We start from the raw sequence: 13,284 nt of genomic DNA, 5'->3' as shown, positions 1-13,284 counted from the left end.
TTTGCGCTGGAGGTCCGTCTAAAGCCACCTAACTGTAATGTCATCAGTTGTCATCAGTAATATTTGTAGGAGATATTTTTTGCCTCTTCCTTCAATGTCTCCTGGTAATTGATTCAGCAGAGCCACTGCTGGGTCCATTGTATTCTGTCAACCAGATATTTCTTTGAGTGTTTCAATCACTTCCTCTTAAAATATCATTAGTTTGTGTAATGACCAAAATATTTGTCAATCTTTGTGTTGTATTATTTGAATTTATATCTGAGTACTATAACTATTTGATAACAATAGCTTATTAGTGTCTTATTCCTGTTTCTTGTTTGTACTTCTATTAATAGTTCTTCAATTAGCGTAGGCTGAACAACTCTGACTCATCCTTTATGCATTTGTAAGAAATCTCCATGATGCTGGCAATTTGGGATTGTCAGCATTATGGAGTTGCTGCAAGTTACTTTAAGATACTGTCATCGTTGCGCTGCTGTGACAAAAGAATTTCCTATCATCCCTTTGGCCATATCTGCTGCCTTTAGCGCATCTTTGTTCTTTGGGATTATACAGATGGTTGACTTAGCCATGTCGTGCTTGGCGAGATCTGTAACACGAACACCACTCTCACGTTTAGCTATTGTTTCCTTCTTCCGATCGACTGAAGTTCTTAACACCACTATCACCAGCACTTTTAACTTTTCAGGGACTAATAATCAAGTCTAACCTACTGAAAAACAGCATTTTAACAGTAGAACACATTGACAAACAAACACACCATGCGTGACTGCCGCAACAATACCATGACACAAAAGGCCCATGAGTTTGCTTGTTTGTACACCGAGGGCTGGTTCACAGCTCGATTCAAAATTTGATAGAAACCTGTTTGCAGGCTGGTATGTGCATAATTAGGGGCGTTTTGCAAGCTGAGGTTCTCTTCTAAATTCATATTCAATAGTGAAATTCAGTTCGCTCACAATTAGAACTGGGAAAAATTGTGTTAAATCTGACACCCAATATTTTCCAGCTAAAATTAAAAGTTTAAATAAACCATGAAATTATGGGTCTGAGGGACTTCAATTCCTTATCTTAGTCACCAGGAATACTAAACTCAGGGGACCATCCTTAAATTTGACACATTTCTTGTTTTATTTTGAAAAACAGCAAGATGAGTCAATGATGATGGATGACAAAAACATGTCTGCAGTCCTTCTTCATCTCCTAAAACATCTCCTTTATTGTTTTTATAGAGAACATTTAAATAACTTGTCAACTAATGCGGTACAGGTTGGGTTCTGAGTGGGAGGAGCGATAAAACACTGTTTTCTTCTCCTCTCTATGTACAGTGAAGGTGCTGCTGTTTAGAAGTTGATGGCTTTGCCGAAGGAGGCGGCGAGGTTGGCTTCTCTGAAGGCCTCCGACACCGTCTGCAGGAGGAAAGAGGAGGAGGTCAGTGTGAGGATCGTTGCTGTAGTTACAATGTTCACCACTCGGCGGGCTCAACCGTCATGCGTTTCAATAGAGGATGAATATAATGTGTGAATGAGTGTGTGTGAGTGTGTGTGTGTGTGTGTGTGTATATACATACAGGATGGGCGTGACAAACTCTGGCAACATCCTCACAGGAGGCTCCGTACTCCATGGCCAGTGCAGCTTCATTGATCATTTCTCCTGCCCCCTGCAGGAAAATTAACACCATTAGTACAGATGAAGCAGGAAAAGTGCATCTGGATATTCAAGGTTGTCGGATGGGAAATTAATTGTGGAAAAAAAAAACGTATTGGATACTTGAATTGACAAAAAAGTTTTCTACGAGACGATTCTTAAAGATTAAACAAACTAATCAGGAGGAAAAGTCAAAGTTTGTTTTCTTGGTCAGATTTGACTGTTTTTTAAAACCTCCCTTGAACGTCCTGGTTCTTGGAACGTCCTGGACTCAAAATGGAGTGTCTCATTTACTTTGTGGGAGTAAAAACACTGAAAGGAGGAGGCGGAGGAAGATAAGGAGGAGACTGAAGGTGAATGAGAAGAATCAGAATCAGAAATAGGTGGAACAGAGGAGAGGGGGATGAGGAAATGGAGGTGGAGTAAGAGGAGCTCACAGTCCCCAGGATGTGTGCTCCGAGCATCCGGTCCGTCTCCTTGTGGCTGAGGATCTTCACCAGGCCGTCCGTGTCAGCGTTGGTTTTGGCTCGGCTGTTGGCGGCAAAGGGGAACTTGCCCACTTTGTAGGGGACCCCCTGAGGAGCGGAGAACGTGCAGGCTCTCATTCCACTGTGGGACATTTCACTTTCATTAAAAGATAAACAATTAACTAAAAGTTTAGAGAGTCACCTCCTCCTTGAGCTGCTCCTCCGTCTTGCCCACCCAGGCCACCTCCGGGTGGGTGTAGATGACGGAGGGAACGCAATTGTAGTCGATGTGGACGGCGCCACCCGCCATCCCCTCCACGCAGATGATGCCCTCGTCCTCAGCCTTGTGGGCTAACATGGGCCCAGCAACCACGTCCCCGATGGCGTAGATGCTGCAGGGGAGGTGGGTTAAGCTTTATGGTAATGTGATAGTCGACATCAGAAAAAACTTTATTTGTCCCCAAGGGGGCAATTGTGGAATGCTCAGATGCTAGTTAAGCATCTGAGCAGTTCTGAAAATACAGTAAAACACCCGGGCTTATGAATTCTTTTTGGTTTTTTTTACTCCGTTCGCATGCTGAATCGATGCTTCCTGTTGAAATCAATTGTTCTCCAGCTCCAAAATCATTAAGTACCTTTTTGAAACTTTTTTATGGGTTTATTAGTGGCTTCCAAAGCTAAAGACGCATTTCCGTGGTGAACTCAACAATAGGTACATTCATAGTATTTAATGTCATGATTTTACCTGTCCGTCCCATTTGAGAGTAGATTTTCCTCCATGTTGCCCGTGAGTTTGACACCCCTGTATTACTGTGTTTCTGGTGTTCTTTCTCTTCTTGCCTGCACTAGTACTCAGCATTTCCTTCACTAAATCACCATGCAAAAGTAAAGCCTTCTTGCATGCTAATGCTATCTCTAGCATTCTATCTTTAACTAATCCAAACTAACAATCACTTCTCTACTTCTTATAAGACTTGAGCCCTTTGCTCCATTAACATAGTTACCCCTTTAGCCACATTAGCAGTATTTAGCGCATCTCTGTCCTTAGGGATTGTACACACAGCCATGGCAAAGTGCTTGACGAGATCTGTAACACGAACACCGCTCTCACATTTAGCTATCATTTCCTTCTTCAGAGCAAATGTAATTCTAATTCTCAACATCTTCTTAACACAACTAACACTAGTTTTTTTGGGAGCCATAATGAGGGCTAACTTACTTACCTTAAAAAAAAAAAAAAAACATCATAAAGATGGAAAACAATGATGTAAACAACATGGAATACCACGCATGACTGTTGCTGCGCTGCAATGCTGCAAAGCCCCCAAGTTTGTTTGTGCATTTGCAGCTCGATTTAAAATATTGGATCAAAGACTGTTCAAAGGCCAGTTTGTTCATGATCAGGAGCGCGTGTTAGCTGAGCTGCTACTGCAATCTTGATTTATCAGAAGAGAAGCACAAAAAATATATTTATTTTCTTTTTTTTTAACAATATCTTTCCTTTATCACATGCTGACCACCACAGGGTTTCTGCAGGCATCAGCTAATGTAATTCAATGCCATGTCCGACTGCAGATACTTTTCTTTAAAATAATATCAATCATTTACAACTGGAATACATTTCACACAGTAGCAGATATGCACATATGACCTTATGAGTGGCAATGGAACTAAAGAATCCCATTGATTTAACTTTCGGTATGGTTATTAGTACGTATTTCTTCATTTGTTTCCTTTCATACTCTGTCAACGCTTTTTGGTTCCAGGTATCTATCCTTGTATCTCCTCAAAAAGTATTTGACTTGGTGATCATTTGCATTGTTGCCAGCTTTCTCAGCAACTTGATCAGCATCCCTCTGAAGGCTGGCGCATACCTCTGTCAGCCTTTTTCTTTCACACTGCTTCCAGCTCATCCTCCGATGCTTTTTTTTTTCGGTCCACGCATTTCACCCTCTCGGATCCTCCTCTCTTTATCAAGAGGCATCTTGCGTTTGCCCTGGCCAAAGCTACAGAATCCAGTAGTTCTTTTGTGAGGGACACTTTGAGAACACTGCCACAAGCTGTGACCTGGTTACAAGCTAGTTTCTGGGCCTAAACAGTTTGTTCAGTAATGTTACAGGTCTCCACTTCCCTGTGGAGTTTGTTCCTTTCCAAAGTGTAGGCCAAGTCCAAATAATTATATATTGTTTTGTGCTTCCACATGTAGCAGATTTGGCAACATCAGAGACGGGAAATATTTCCTGAAACAGCTTGGAAACACTGTCGTTTGACAGATATGAGTGGTGCTGCACTGCAGTGTTCAGACACCGAAGCACCTAACACAGGTGGCTGGTCTTCCCGCGGCACCGAAGGCGATCACTGTAGCGAAGATGGTGGTCGGAGCAGCGGCAGCTCGCGTGTTGTGCGACGGGAACAGTTACCTTGCTAGTCCCTACAAAAAAATCCATTACAGTCAACCACTGCCTGCCTTTCGGGGACTTATGACCATCTGATGGCATGTGTCATTTAACCGCGCTGATGCCCATTGTAAAAAGTTTAAAAAAGTTAAAAGTACAAAACGCCTCACCCGGATTTTAGCCCTAACCAGCCTCGGAATAGTCCAGCCATCCGCTGTTGTTGAAAATTACACTTTCCCTTTTTTTCCGACACAACACTACATTCCACTCTTCCATGCACCGTCAGAACTGCGGTCATGAACAATCCTCAATTGACAACATCTGCCTGTCAATCATCACTGGTCATCACACTATTCGGATCAAAATGATTACATGTTTATATAGCCTAATCACTAAATAATGAACAATAACATTTTATCCCCATCAAGTGTATTCAAATTTTTAACACCTCTAGACATTTAATTGATTGCTTTTTAATTCCCTTTAAGGCCTTCATTGTGCTAAATCTAATGACTTTTAATGCTTTTTAACAAACAGCAGAAACCTTGTGTTAGGCAGTGTGGTTGTACCTTGGCACTTTGGTCTGGAAGCGGTTGCTGACGGGAATGCGGCCCCTGTTGTCCAGCTCGATGCCGACTGACTCCAAGCCCAGGTTCTGGGTGAAAGGTCGGCGTCCGATGCAGACCAGCAGCACGTCACATGTCAGCGTCTCGTTCTTTCCTCCGGCCGCCGCCTCCACCCTTGAGCAGAGAAAGTGTCATAGGCCGCGGCCACCAATAAAAGCTGTGTGAGTGTGTGTGTGTGTGTGTGCGTGGGCCCACTTACGACACGTCCATTTTGCCATCAGGCCTCTTGGTGGCGCCGAGGACTTTGGTTCCCAGCTTGAACTTGAGACCCTGCTTCTGCAGGATGCGCTGGAAGTTCTTGGAGATCTCCATGTCGATGCCCATCCCACCCACATGGCCCAGGAACTCCACCGCTGTGACCTTTGACCCCAGCCGCTGCCACACTGAGCCCTGCAGCGCAAAGGAGGAGTGAAAGTCAATTGTTGCCTGATGAAAACAAAGAGCGGGCCAGAAAAGACGTGATTACTGGCGGGCAGCGGGGTACAGACCAGCTCCACACCGATGACCCCAGCTCCGATGACAATCAGCTCCTCGGGGACCTTCTTCAGGGACAGAGCGCCGGTGGACGACACCACCGTCTCCTCGTCGATCTGCAAGGTAGGCAAACAGCATCAGATGGGTCCAGGAGGCGCACAATGTTACACACCAGTTAGACATTATTTGACTTTTTTTTGTTTGAGGGGTCAAATTTAAACAAGATTTTTAACAGACAAGGCTGAAAATGTGGAAATGCAAGGAATGCATTGTTCTTGAGGAGTAATGATTTTGTTCCCAACAGTTCAAAGTTTGAAAACGCCTAAAAAGCGGCCGTGGCCTCGCACCGTGATGCCGGGGAAGGGCGTGACCTCTGATCCCGTAGCAATCAGGATGTTCTTGGTGTTGATGACCTGCTCGCTGCCATCAGATGTCGTTGCCGTCACCTGGTTCTTACCCGTCACCCGCCCAAAGCCCTGGACGTGCGTCACCTAGAAAGGGGGGTTATACGCTATAAGCTCCGCCCAGAGAAACAGACAGGAAGAGGCAGACGGGAGGAAAGACGGACTTTGTTCTGTTTGAAGAGATGTGCGATTCCTCCCGTCAAGGCTTTGACTGCACCGCTTTTCTGAGCCATCATCTTCTCCAGGTTCAAGGAGATGCCTGAGACTGGATGGGGAAGGAGGATTAATGAAACCTTCATCAGAGCAGTCTTTCAGACCTTAGCGGCAGATATTACTTCCACCATCTTTAAAGTTGTCTTACTCTCGATCCCTCGGCTCTCAAAGTCCTTCCCGTGGGCCAGGTGGTAGAGGTACGAGTTGTTGAGCAGGGCCTGCCGACACACACATACCCATATGTGAATGTTTTTTTTCTACTCATTTAAGATATATTAAACATCAGTTTGTCCATTTTTTTGTTTTTAAGTCTGATTCATTCATTCATTTGCATCAAAATCTTTGTACTTAAGACCTTAAAACACTTCATAGCCTTGACTTTGACACTTTATAGCTTTATTTGTATTTCTTATTCTCCCCCCTTTTTTTTACTGTTTATACAATTTCCTACTATTATTTATTATTGTTATGTTTTACTTGAAACTCTGGCACAACAATTTCCTTCGGGATAAATAAAGTTGTTCTTATTCTTATTCTTATTGAATTACATGTCCGTTTTAGATTATCGGTATATAGGACAGCAACATTTTCCTGTCATTTTCTGGCTGATATCTTGAACATTTGAATGTTTCCTGAAATTGACTTTCATGTTGTTGCCATCAGGTATTTCTCTTGGATTTCCATGAGCATTTCTTTCCAATGACCAGGTGACCTTTGAGGAATCTTCTCACTGGTTTTTAGATTTTTTGCCCATTTTAAGGTAATTTCACTGCAGATTATTGAAGGGAACCCCACCTCGGATGACTCATAGGCATGAACATGCTTTACTATTTGTCTCATACTAGAATGTGTTGTTAAAAAAAACATGGAGAATTGTTATTTCCTTAAAAATAAAAATAAATAAATTTTAAAAATAAACAAATAAATAATTTTAAAAAAAAACACACAATTCATAACACATTTTAACCCACGGTTGCCACCACTGTTTTACTAGCGCAACACATTCTGGGTTGATAATGTATAGAGGTTGCTCATGTTAACTGTGATCTTCTGCGAGTGTTCACTTCCACTCTGTACGGTATATCTGGTAATAATGCCACGTACTGTTGTTTTTGGGTACAATTTCCAGTCCAGGGTAAACAAAGACAAATGCTAGTCTGCACAGCTTTCCAAGGGGCATATCTTCCAGAAGCACACAGCTTCGTAAAGTTCAGCGGCGGTATTCTCACCATTTCCCTCTGGACGCATTTGACACATTTAGCCAAGAGGTTGCGGGTGATGTTGACTGTACTGTAAAATGAACGGGACCAAGCCCAGGACCAACCCTAGTGACATCTCTACGTTGCGTTGCAAAGTAATAACAATGGTAGCCTACAAGTGAAACTTTTTTTTTACAATTTATTCAAACTAAGGTATGTTAAGATTTTATTTGTGTTTTTATGTAGTGGGTACAAATATTGACCAAATGGGCCAATAATGTCTTGGTTGCCGGGGATCCATTTAAGAGTATTTCTATAGGTTAATGTCACTGTTTTACAAACTGTTTAATTGTTTGGATAATATAACCTTACAGCTCTACAGCTTTTTATTGTTTTCTGCAATAATGGAGGTGAGTGTGTGATGGTTTACCTTTGAGGGGATGCAGCCAACATTGAGACAGGTTCCTCCCAGTGTGATGTTCTTCTCCACACACACAGTCTGCACACAAAAAGACACATACAGCATGAGGTAAACGCACCGCACTTGGAAGGAGGAGAAAAAGAATGTCATGGTACCTTGAAGCCGAGCTGTGCGGCCTTGATGGCGGCAACATAGCCTCCCGGCCCAGAGCCGACCACTGTGACGTCTGCATCGACTGGGTGCCATCAGGGGAGACAGAGACGTTAGAAGACACATCTCATACCCCATCAGTAAACTACGACATTCAGGCTGGTTGCTCAGTATATTATTCAACATTTTTACAAGTACTTTTACGCTTTTACTTTCGCAAACACTTTCATCGAAACCTTATGCAGCATAATGCCTGGGGAAGCCAATCACAGCTGACTCTGGGCTGGAGGCAGGGTCTAACCTGGATGGGTCACCTGTCAATCATCCAACCATTCCCTATCATTCACACTTATGGATAATTTTGAGACTCTGAAAGACTCCCACTTTAAACCAAGAGTCTGTCAGAAACACACGGGGTCAACGGTCATGTTCTGATTGTGCAGCGGCGATAGGCTTTGTGCGATGAAGGTGATTAAAAACTCTTACTTGCTGCTTTGTCAGCGTAGGTTCTGACGGAAACCCCTGCAGTTACATGCAGTTTAGCGGGAAGGTGGTGGCTCCGCTGGTGGGGAAACACACACACGTTAAAATGGAGAATCATACAAAAACCCACAAAATTGAGCTGTAAATCGCATATTCAATCCTTATCTACACCCCTTATCCTGCTCCCATGGGTGGAGACAAGCACAGCTCACATCTGGACAAGGTCAGGTATGGAGATATTTGACAATTCACCGTTTTATTCACACCTACAGCGTCTTCGATGAACCTGCTAACTGTTTTTGGATTGTGTGAGTAAGACAGAGAACGTGGCGAGAACCCAGGCAGGAGAAGAAAGAGACAGAGATAGGAGATAATCCCCCATGATGGGTTAAATGCAGAGAACGAATTACTATGAGGGATTAATAAAGTATAAATGATTACAATTAAAACGTAAATTATACAGATTTACTGCTGATTTGAAAAAAATTGACATAATTCAATAGTAGTTGGAGTCATTTGAGGAAATACTTCATAACCTGCATGTGCTTTATACTTAAGCGAAGTTAATTTACCCATTATTGAACCCTGATTACCTTACTACTTAATTACTTTGCGTAAAATTCAAATGTGAGAAATAAAATTGATGTTGGGTTTTTTTTTTGTCTAATTCTCTGGTCTCGCTTCACTATAAATACACCACTCTTGTTTTGAAACGAATATTGTCCCTTCAAAATAAAGTCTCGTTATGAGATAAACATTAGCATCCAGGCAGTGCGAACTTTTCTCGATTAAGTGCCCTGCGGGTTAAAAATATTTTGTACCACAAACCTAGCCAAATTAAATTGTGATTTATTTTCACAAATGTTGATTTAGTTGTAGTTTTCAAAGAAAAACAAAACCAGAGACTGTAACCAACGACTTAAATAACCTTTGCTAACTAGCCTGCTATGCTAACCTGAGTGAGCCAGACGAGAACCGTCAACTGTGGCGCACTTAGTCAACAAGTAATACTTCAGCGGGATTATCTAGACCTTCAAAAATAAATAACAACTTAAGACAGAAGTACTGCAACGTGTGTACGAGCAGAATTGTCCTTGCTAAGATTGAGTAATACTGTAACGTATTTTGCAAGGGACATAGCAGTACGTCCAAGTTACCGGCGCAGATCGGAAATTGAAGTCATCATAGAAGACAGTAAATTGTCTTTCTCTTCTTTTGACGAATGCCGAATAAAAGTAGTCAAACCATACAATATACAAACGATGTAAAATTATTGCTTAAGTTTCGATTAAAATCGCCAATAATCACTACGACACTGAAACACGCGTTTTTCCCACGGAGTCCGGCGGTTGCTACCGCAGTTATGCGCCACAGTTAGCTTGCCAACTAGCAGGGACCGGGAAAGCGGGTTCTCCGAGCCCCGTCAACCGACAAGCCGGCTCTAGGCACCGGTCCGGGACAACGCGGGCAGATCGGCGGGTCAGTCGGGTCGGGGTTTACCGTGGCCAGGGAGCTGTACAACCGCGTCCAGCTCTGCATCTTTACTGCGTCCCCTCACAGGTTGGTTCACCTCCAGCAGGCCGACGAGCCAAGGACTCCTGTCACTGCGCACGCCTGTGCGTCGCTTTCGTATGACGTCACACAGGCGAGCTCCACATCTGCCCTTTTCCTAATCCGTTTGTTTACCAACAATTAAAATGAAAATGCATTGTTGAAAATGCATTTTCATTTTCTATATGTGGATGTATATTTTGATTCATAAATAAAATGAATAATAAGTAATCCAAGCTGCCTTTTTATATTTTCCCTTTTCCAGACTGCCCATTCTGTGACTTAATCCAAATTAAAAAGCAAAATGCATTTATGATCTAATTTTCAATACACGTCCTAGCAAATGTATATCAAATTTCAATTATAAATATCAAATGTGAAAATTGAAATGGATGAGCAGAAGTTCTTTTTCGTGTTTTTAGAATATAGTAGTATATTTTGACTCATAAACATAAATCATACATAATCCAAACCGCCTTTTTTATTATCCCTTCCCCAGACTCCTCAGTCTCTGACTTAATCTAAATCAAAAAGGAATTTTCAAAAAAATATCCCTGCAAATTGATACCGAACTTCAATTAGAAATGCCAAATTTGAAAAATAAAATGCTTTAGCCGAAATGCTTTTTCATTCTCAGAATTTGTCTGAATATCGTAACACATGAATAAAACGAGTAATACATTATCCAATCTACACTCACATTTTCTTTCTCATTCTCTTAATCCAAATTAAAAAGCAAAAGACATTTAAGATATAATTTTCAAAACATTCCTTTGCAAATTGATATCAAATTTCAATAGAAATGTCAAGTTTGAAAAATAAAATGCATTATCAGAAATCATTTTTCAGTTTCAGGATGTTGCTGCATATTTTGACCTAATAAATATATATCAATATTAGTAAATAAAATGAGTAACAAGTTTTCCAAACTGCATTTTCATTTTCTTCATAAGGCTGCAAATTTTATGACACAATTTAAAAAACACAGCTTTCTCATTTTCATGTCTGGCCCTGCAAAAAAGTGACCAAAAATCAATTGGCTTGTTTGAACACTCTAATATGGCACACAGTCAGCAGTTTACCTGCTAGCTGATTGCTGATATACTTTACAATGGCACTCCCTCACGCTGTCACGCAAATCTTACAATTACAGAACCAGAAGAAGGACAAAGGTACATAGATTTGCAAAGGACAAACTTGGTGCAATCTTTGACAACTCTTCTCACCAGGGGTGATTTGTTCATTAGAACAATCTGCTCAATGCGGCACCAAAGCGTGGCAAAAGAGGGAATTTTTAAAATCACATTTTAATGTCGTTATAGCAGTTCTGACCATTTTGGCTGCCTCTGAATGTAATGTCCAATCAGCATGCTGTGCTGCTCTGTGGGTAACCGTCTTCTTTTTGGGGTGATTTTCAGTCAGGTTGAAATTGCCCCGCGTTCCCATGTCAACATCAAACTCAGCTTTTTTGTCAATTTCTTCGCATGTACTGGACATACGGAGGAATCGAGCAATCCCACAGTGACATGAAATTAAAATGATAATAATAGAATTGTGCAAATTTAAAGTGTGTGCAGTTCCTTTCACCTCTTAGTTCTTGCAGTTCTCCACCAGAGAGCCTCATAGAGCAGCAGCGCTGCAGGTAGGTGGACTTCAGCAGGTGTGCAGTGCAGACTGAGGTTAAGAAGAGCCTGTTGCCAGCCCTTCCGGGCCAGAGTCTTGATCTGCAGAGGTTACCTCGACCAGCCTCCTGGACCTAATCTTGCTCCATTCCGGCGTCTTGTGATCAACAGGATTCTTGGGTCCATCTACCCACGGCTGTCTTCACAAGGCTGATCCGTCCTCATCCTCCTCCTCAGCCACAGAATCACCCAGACCTGGGCATTTTACGACCCGCGGACCACATCCGTCTCGTTTCTCTTTTTTATCCGGCCCACTAAACAATTTGCTTTTAATATTGTAGCGCTTTAGTCAGGGAAAACACCTGGTTGACAGAGAAACGTTCGTTTAATAAGAAATAGCTGTGGTTGGCCACAGTCACGCTCAATTCCAGGTAAAAAAAACAATTTTCTTGCACCCCAAACCACGCCCACAATATTCCCAGCAAACCCCAAAATCACATAGAAAAACAAGCATCACCATAAACCCCAACATTCGTGACACGCTACAATATTTAAAGTAATTTCAATCAATATTGAATTTAGAAACTCCTTATTTTTTCCTTTTGATTAACAATGTTTGGATGATTATAAAGGAAATAATGTCGGCACATATATATGATCGTGAATGATTTTAAAGTTGAAATACCAAAATATTTAAATTGCAATTTTCATTTTGTTCAATTTACTTGATACCCAGTTGGCTTGCGCATACATAATTAAATAAGAAATGTGGCCTGCCAGCAAAAATAATTGCCCACCCCTTGCATAACCTGTCTGCCCTCCGACAAACTCTGCGCCCCCACTTTCCTCAAGTTCAGGATTCTCCTTTCAGTAGACACTCCTCTGAGCTACCTCCTTCTCCAGGATTCCACTCGTCCCTTCCTGACAGATCTGCGTCCTCTCCATTATCTCCTTATTGTTCCCAGGTCCGGAAATATACGTCTCAACTTTCCTTGCAAGTTCCTGGGACTCCAGAAGCAACCCGGACTCAGCAAAATCACCCATACGTTTCATTGTAAATAAACCTCTTAAAACAAGTGTTTTTGCATTTGGATCAGATTGCGACAAAATTTAGAGATAGCAGCTCTCAGGTTCAGAGGAATCAAAAACAGACACTAACAATCTTAAAAAGCAGGACAAAACACAACAATAGCAGCATCTCTGGGTTAGAGATATAACACAGAGAAAACATAAGACAAAAAATACAAATAGCATCTCAAAGAATAAATAGATACATACATGGAAAGGAAAAAGTGTGGGGAAAAAAATGTGTTTGTTGTACTGTATGTGAGGTTCAAGTGTTCAAGGTTGCGGCGAATTAAAAAAAAACCATGACAAAGTGTACGTGTAAGGTGAAAAGATGGCAAACATTTGACGGCATGATACAATAGCAGCAGATGGTTTTTAGGTCCAGTATGGTGCAAAGATCAGTAAGTAATACTATAATTGTATATGGCGCAATAGAGGCATGGTGGTTTTCTCTGTGACAATGCAAAAAAAAAAAAAAAAAAAGTGCATGATGAGTGTGGGGGCTTTCGCTTGCTTGAGTTTGAGAAAGAAGTCAAGGAGCCGCTGTGTTGCAGTGTTGGTGG

At 41.8% G+C, this 13,284-nt stretch overlaps 1 protein-coding gene across 1 annotated transcript; it reads right to left on the bottom strand.

Moving 5' to 3' along the window:
- Positions 1–1,107: 1,107 nt before the first annotated feature.
- Positions 1,108–10,110, bottom strand: dld (deltaD). The gene is made up of 14 exons (XM_086149331.1): positions 9,981–10,110; positions 8,484–8,559; positions 8,003–8,082; positions 7,857–7,925; positions 6,376–6,445; positions 6,179–6,279; positions 5,958–6,101; positions 5,625–5,726; positions 5,336–5,526; positions 5,080–5,250; positions 2,317–2,506; positions 2,085–2,222; positions 1,571–1,660; positions 1,108–1,409 (listed from the first exon to the last, which is right to left on the bottom strand). The coding sequence occupies exons 1-14, from the start codon at positions 10,017–10,019 to the stop codon at positions 1,344–1,346; spliced, it is 1,527 nt and encodes a 508-aa protein (XP_086005457.1). The 5' UTR covers positions 10,020–10,110; the 3' UTR covers positions 1,108–1,343.
- Between the last annotated feature and the right edge of the window lie 3,174 nt (positions 10,111–13,284).

This window comes from Fistularia commersonii, chromosome 7, assembly GCF_037954325.1.
Source record: "Fistularia commersonii isolate RoL2024-O1a breed Wild chromosome 7, RoL_Fcom_v1.0, whole genome shotgun sequence".
In the NCBI taxonomy this organism is placed as follows: Eukaryota; Metazoa; Chordata; class Actinopteri; order Syngnathiformes; family Fistulariidae; genus Fistularia; species Fistularia commersonii.
The sequence above is the reverse complement of the archived record's forward strand: the minus strand, read 5'-3'. Positions and strand labels throughout refer to the sequence as shown.

Excerpts from the sequence above, each read along its gene's own strand:
- dld (XM_086149331.1), bottom strand. The coding sequence starts at position 10,019 with ATGCAGAGCTGGACGCGGTTGTACAGCTCCCTGGCCACG. Across the intron at positions 7,926-8,002 it reads CCGCACAGCTCGGCTTCAAG|ACTGTGTGTGTGGAGAAGAA; the intron begins GTACCATGACAT and ends TTTTGTGTGCAG. Across the intron at positions 5,251-5,335 it reads GATGGCAAAATGGACGTGTC|GGTGGAGGCGGCGGCCGGAG; the intron begins GTAAGTGGGCCC and ends TCTCTGCTCAAG.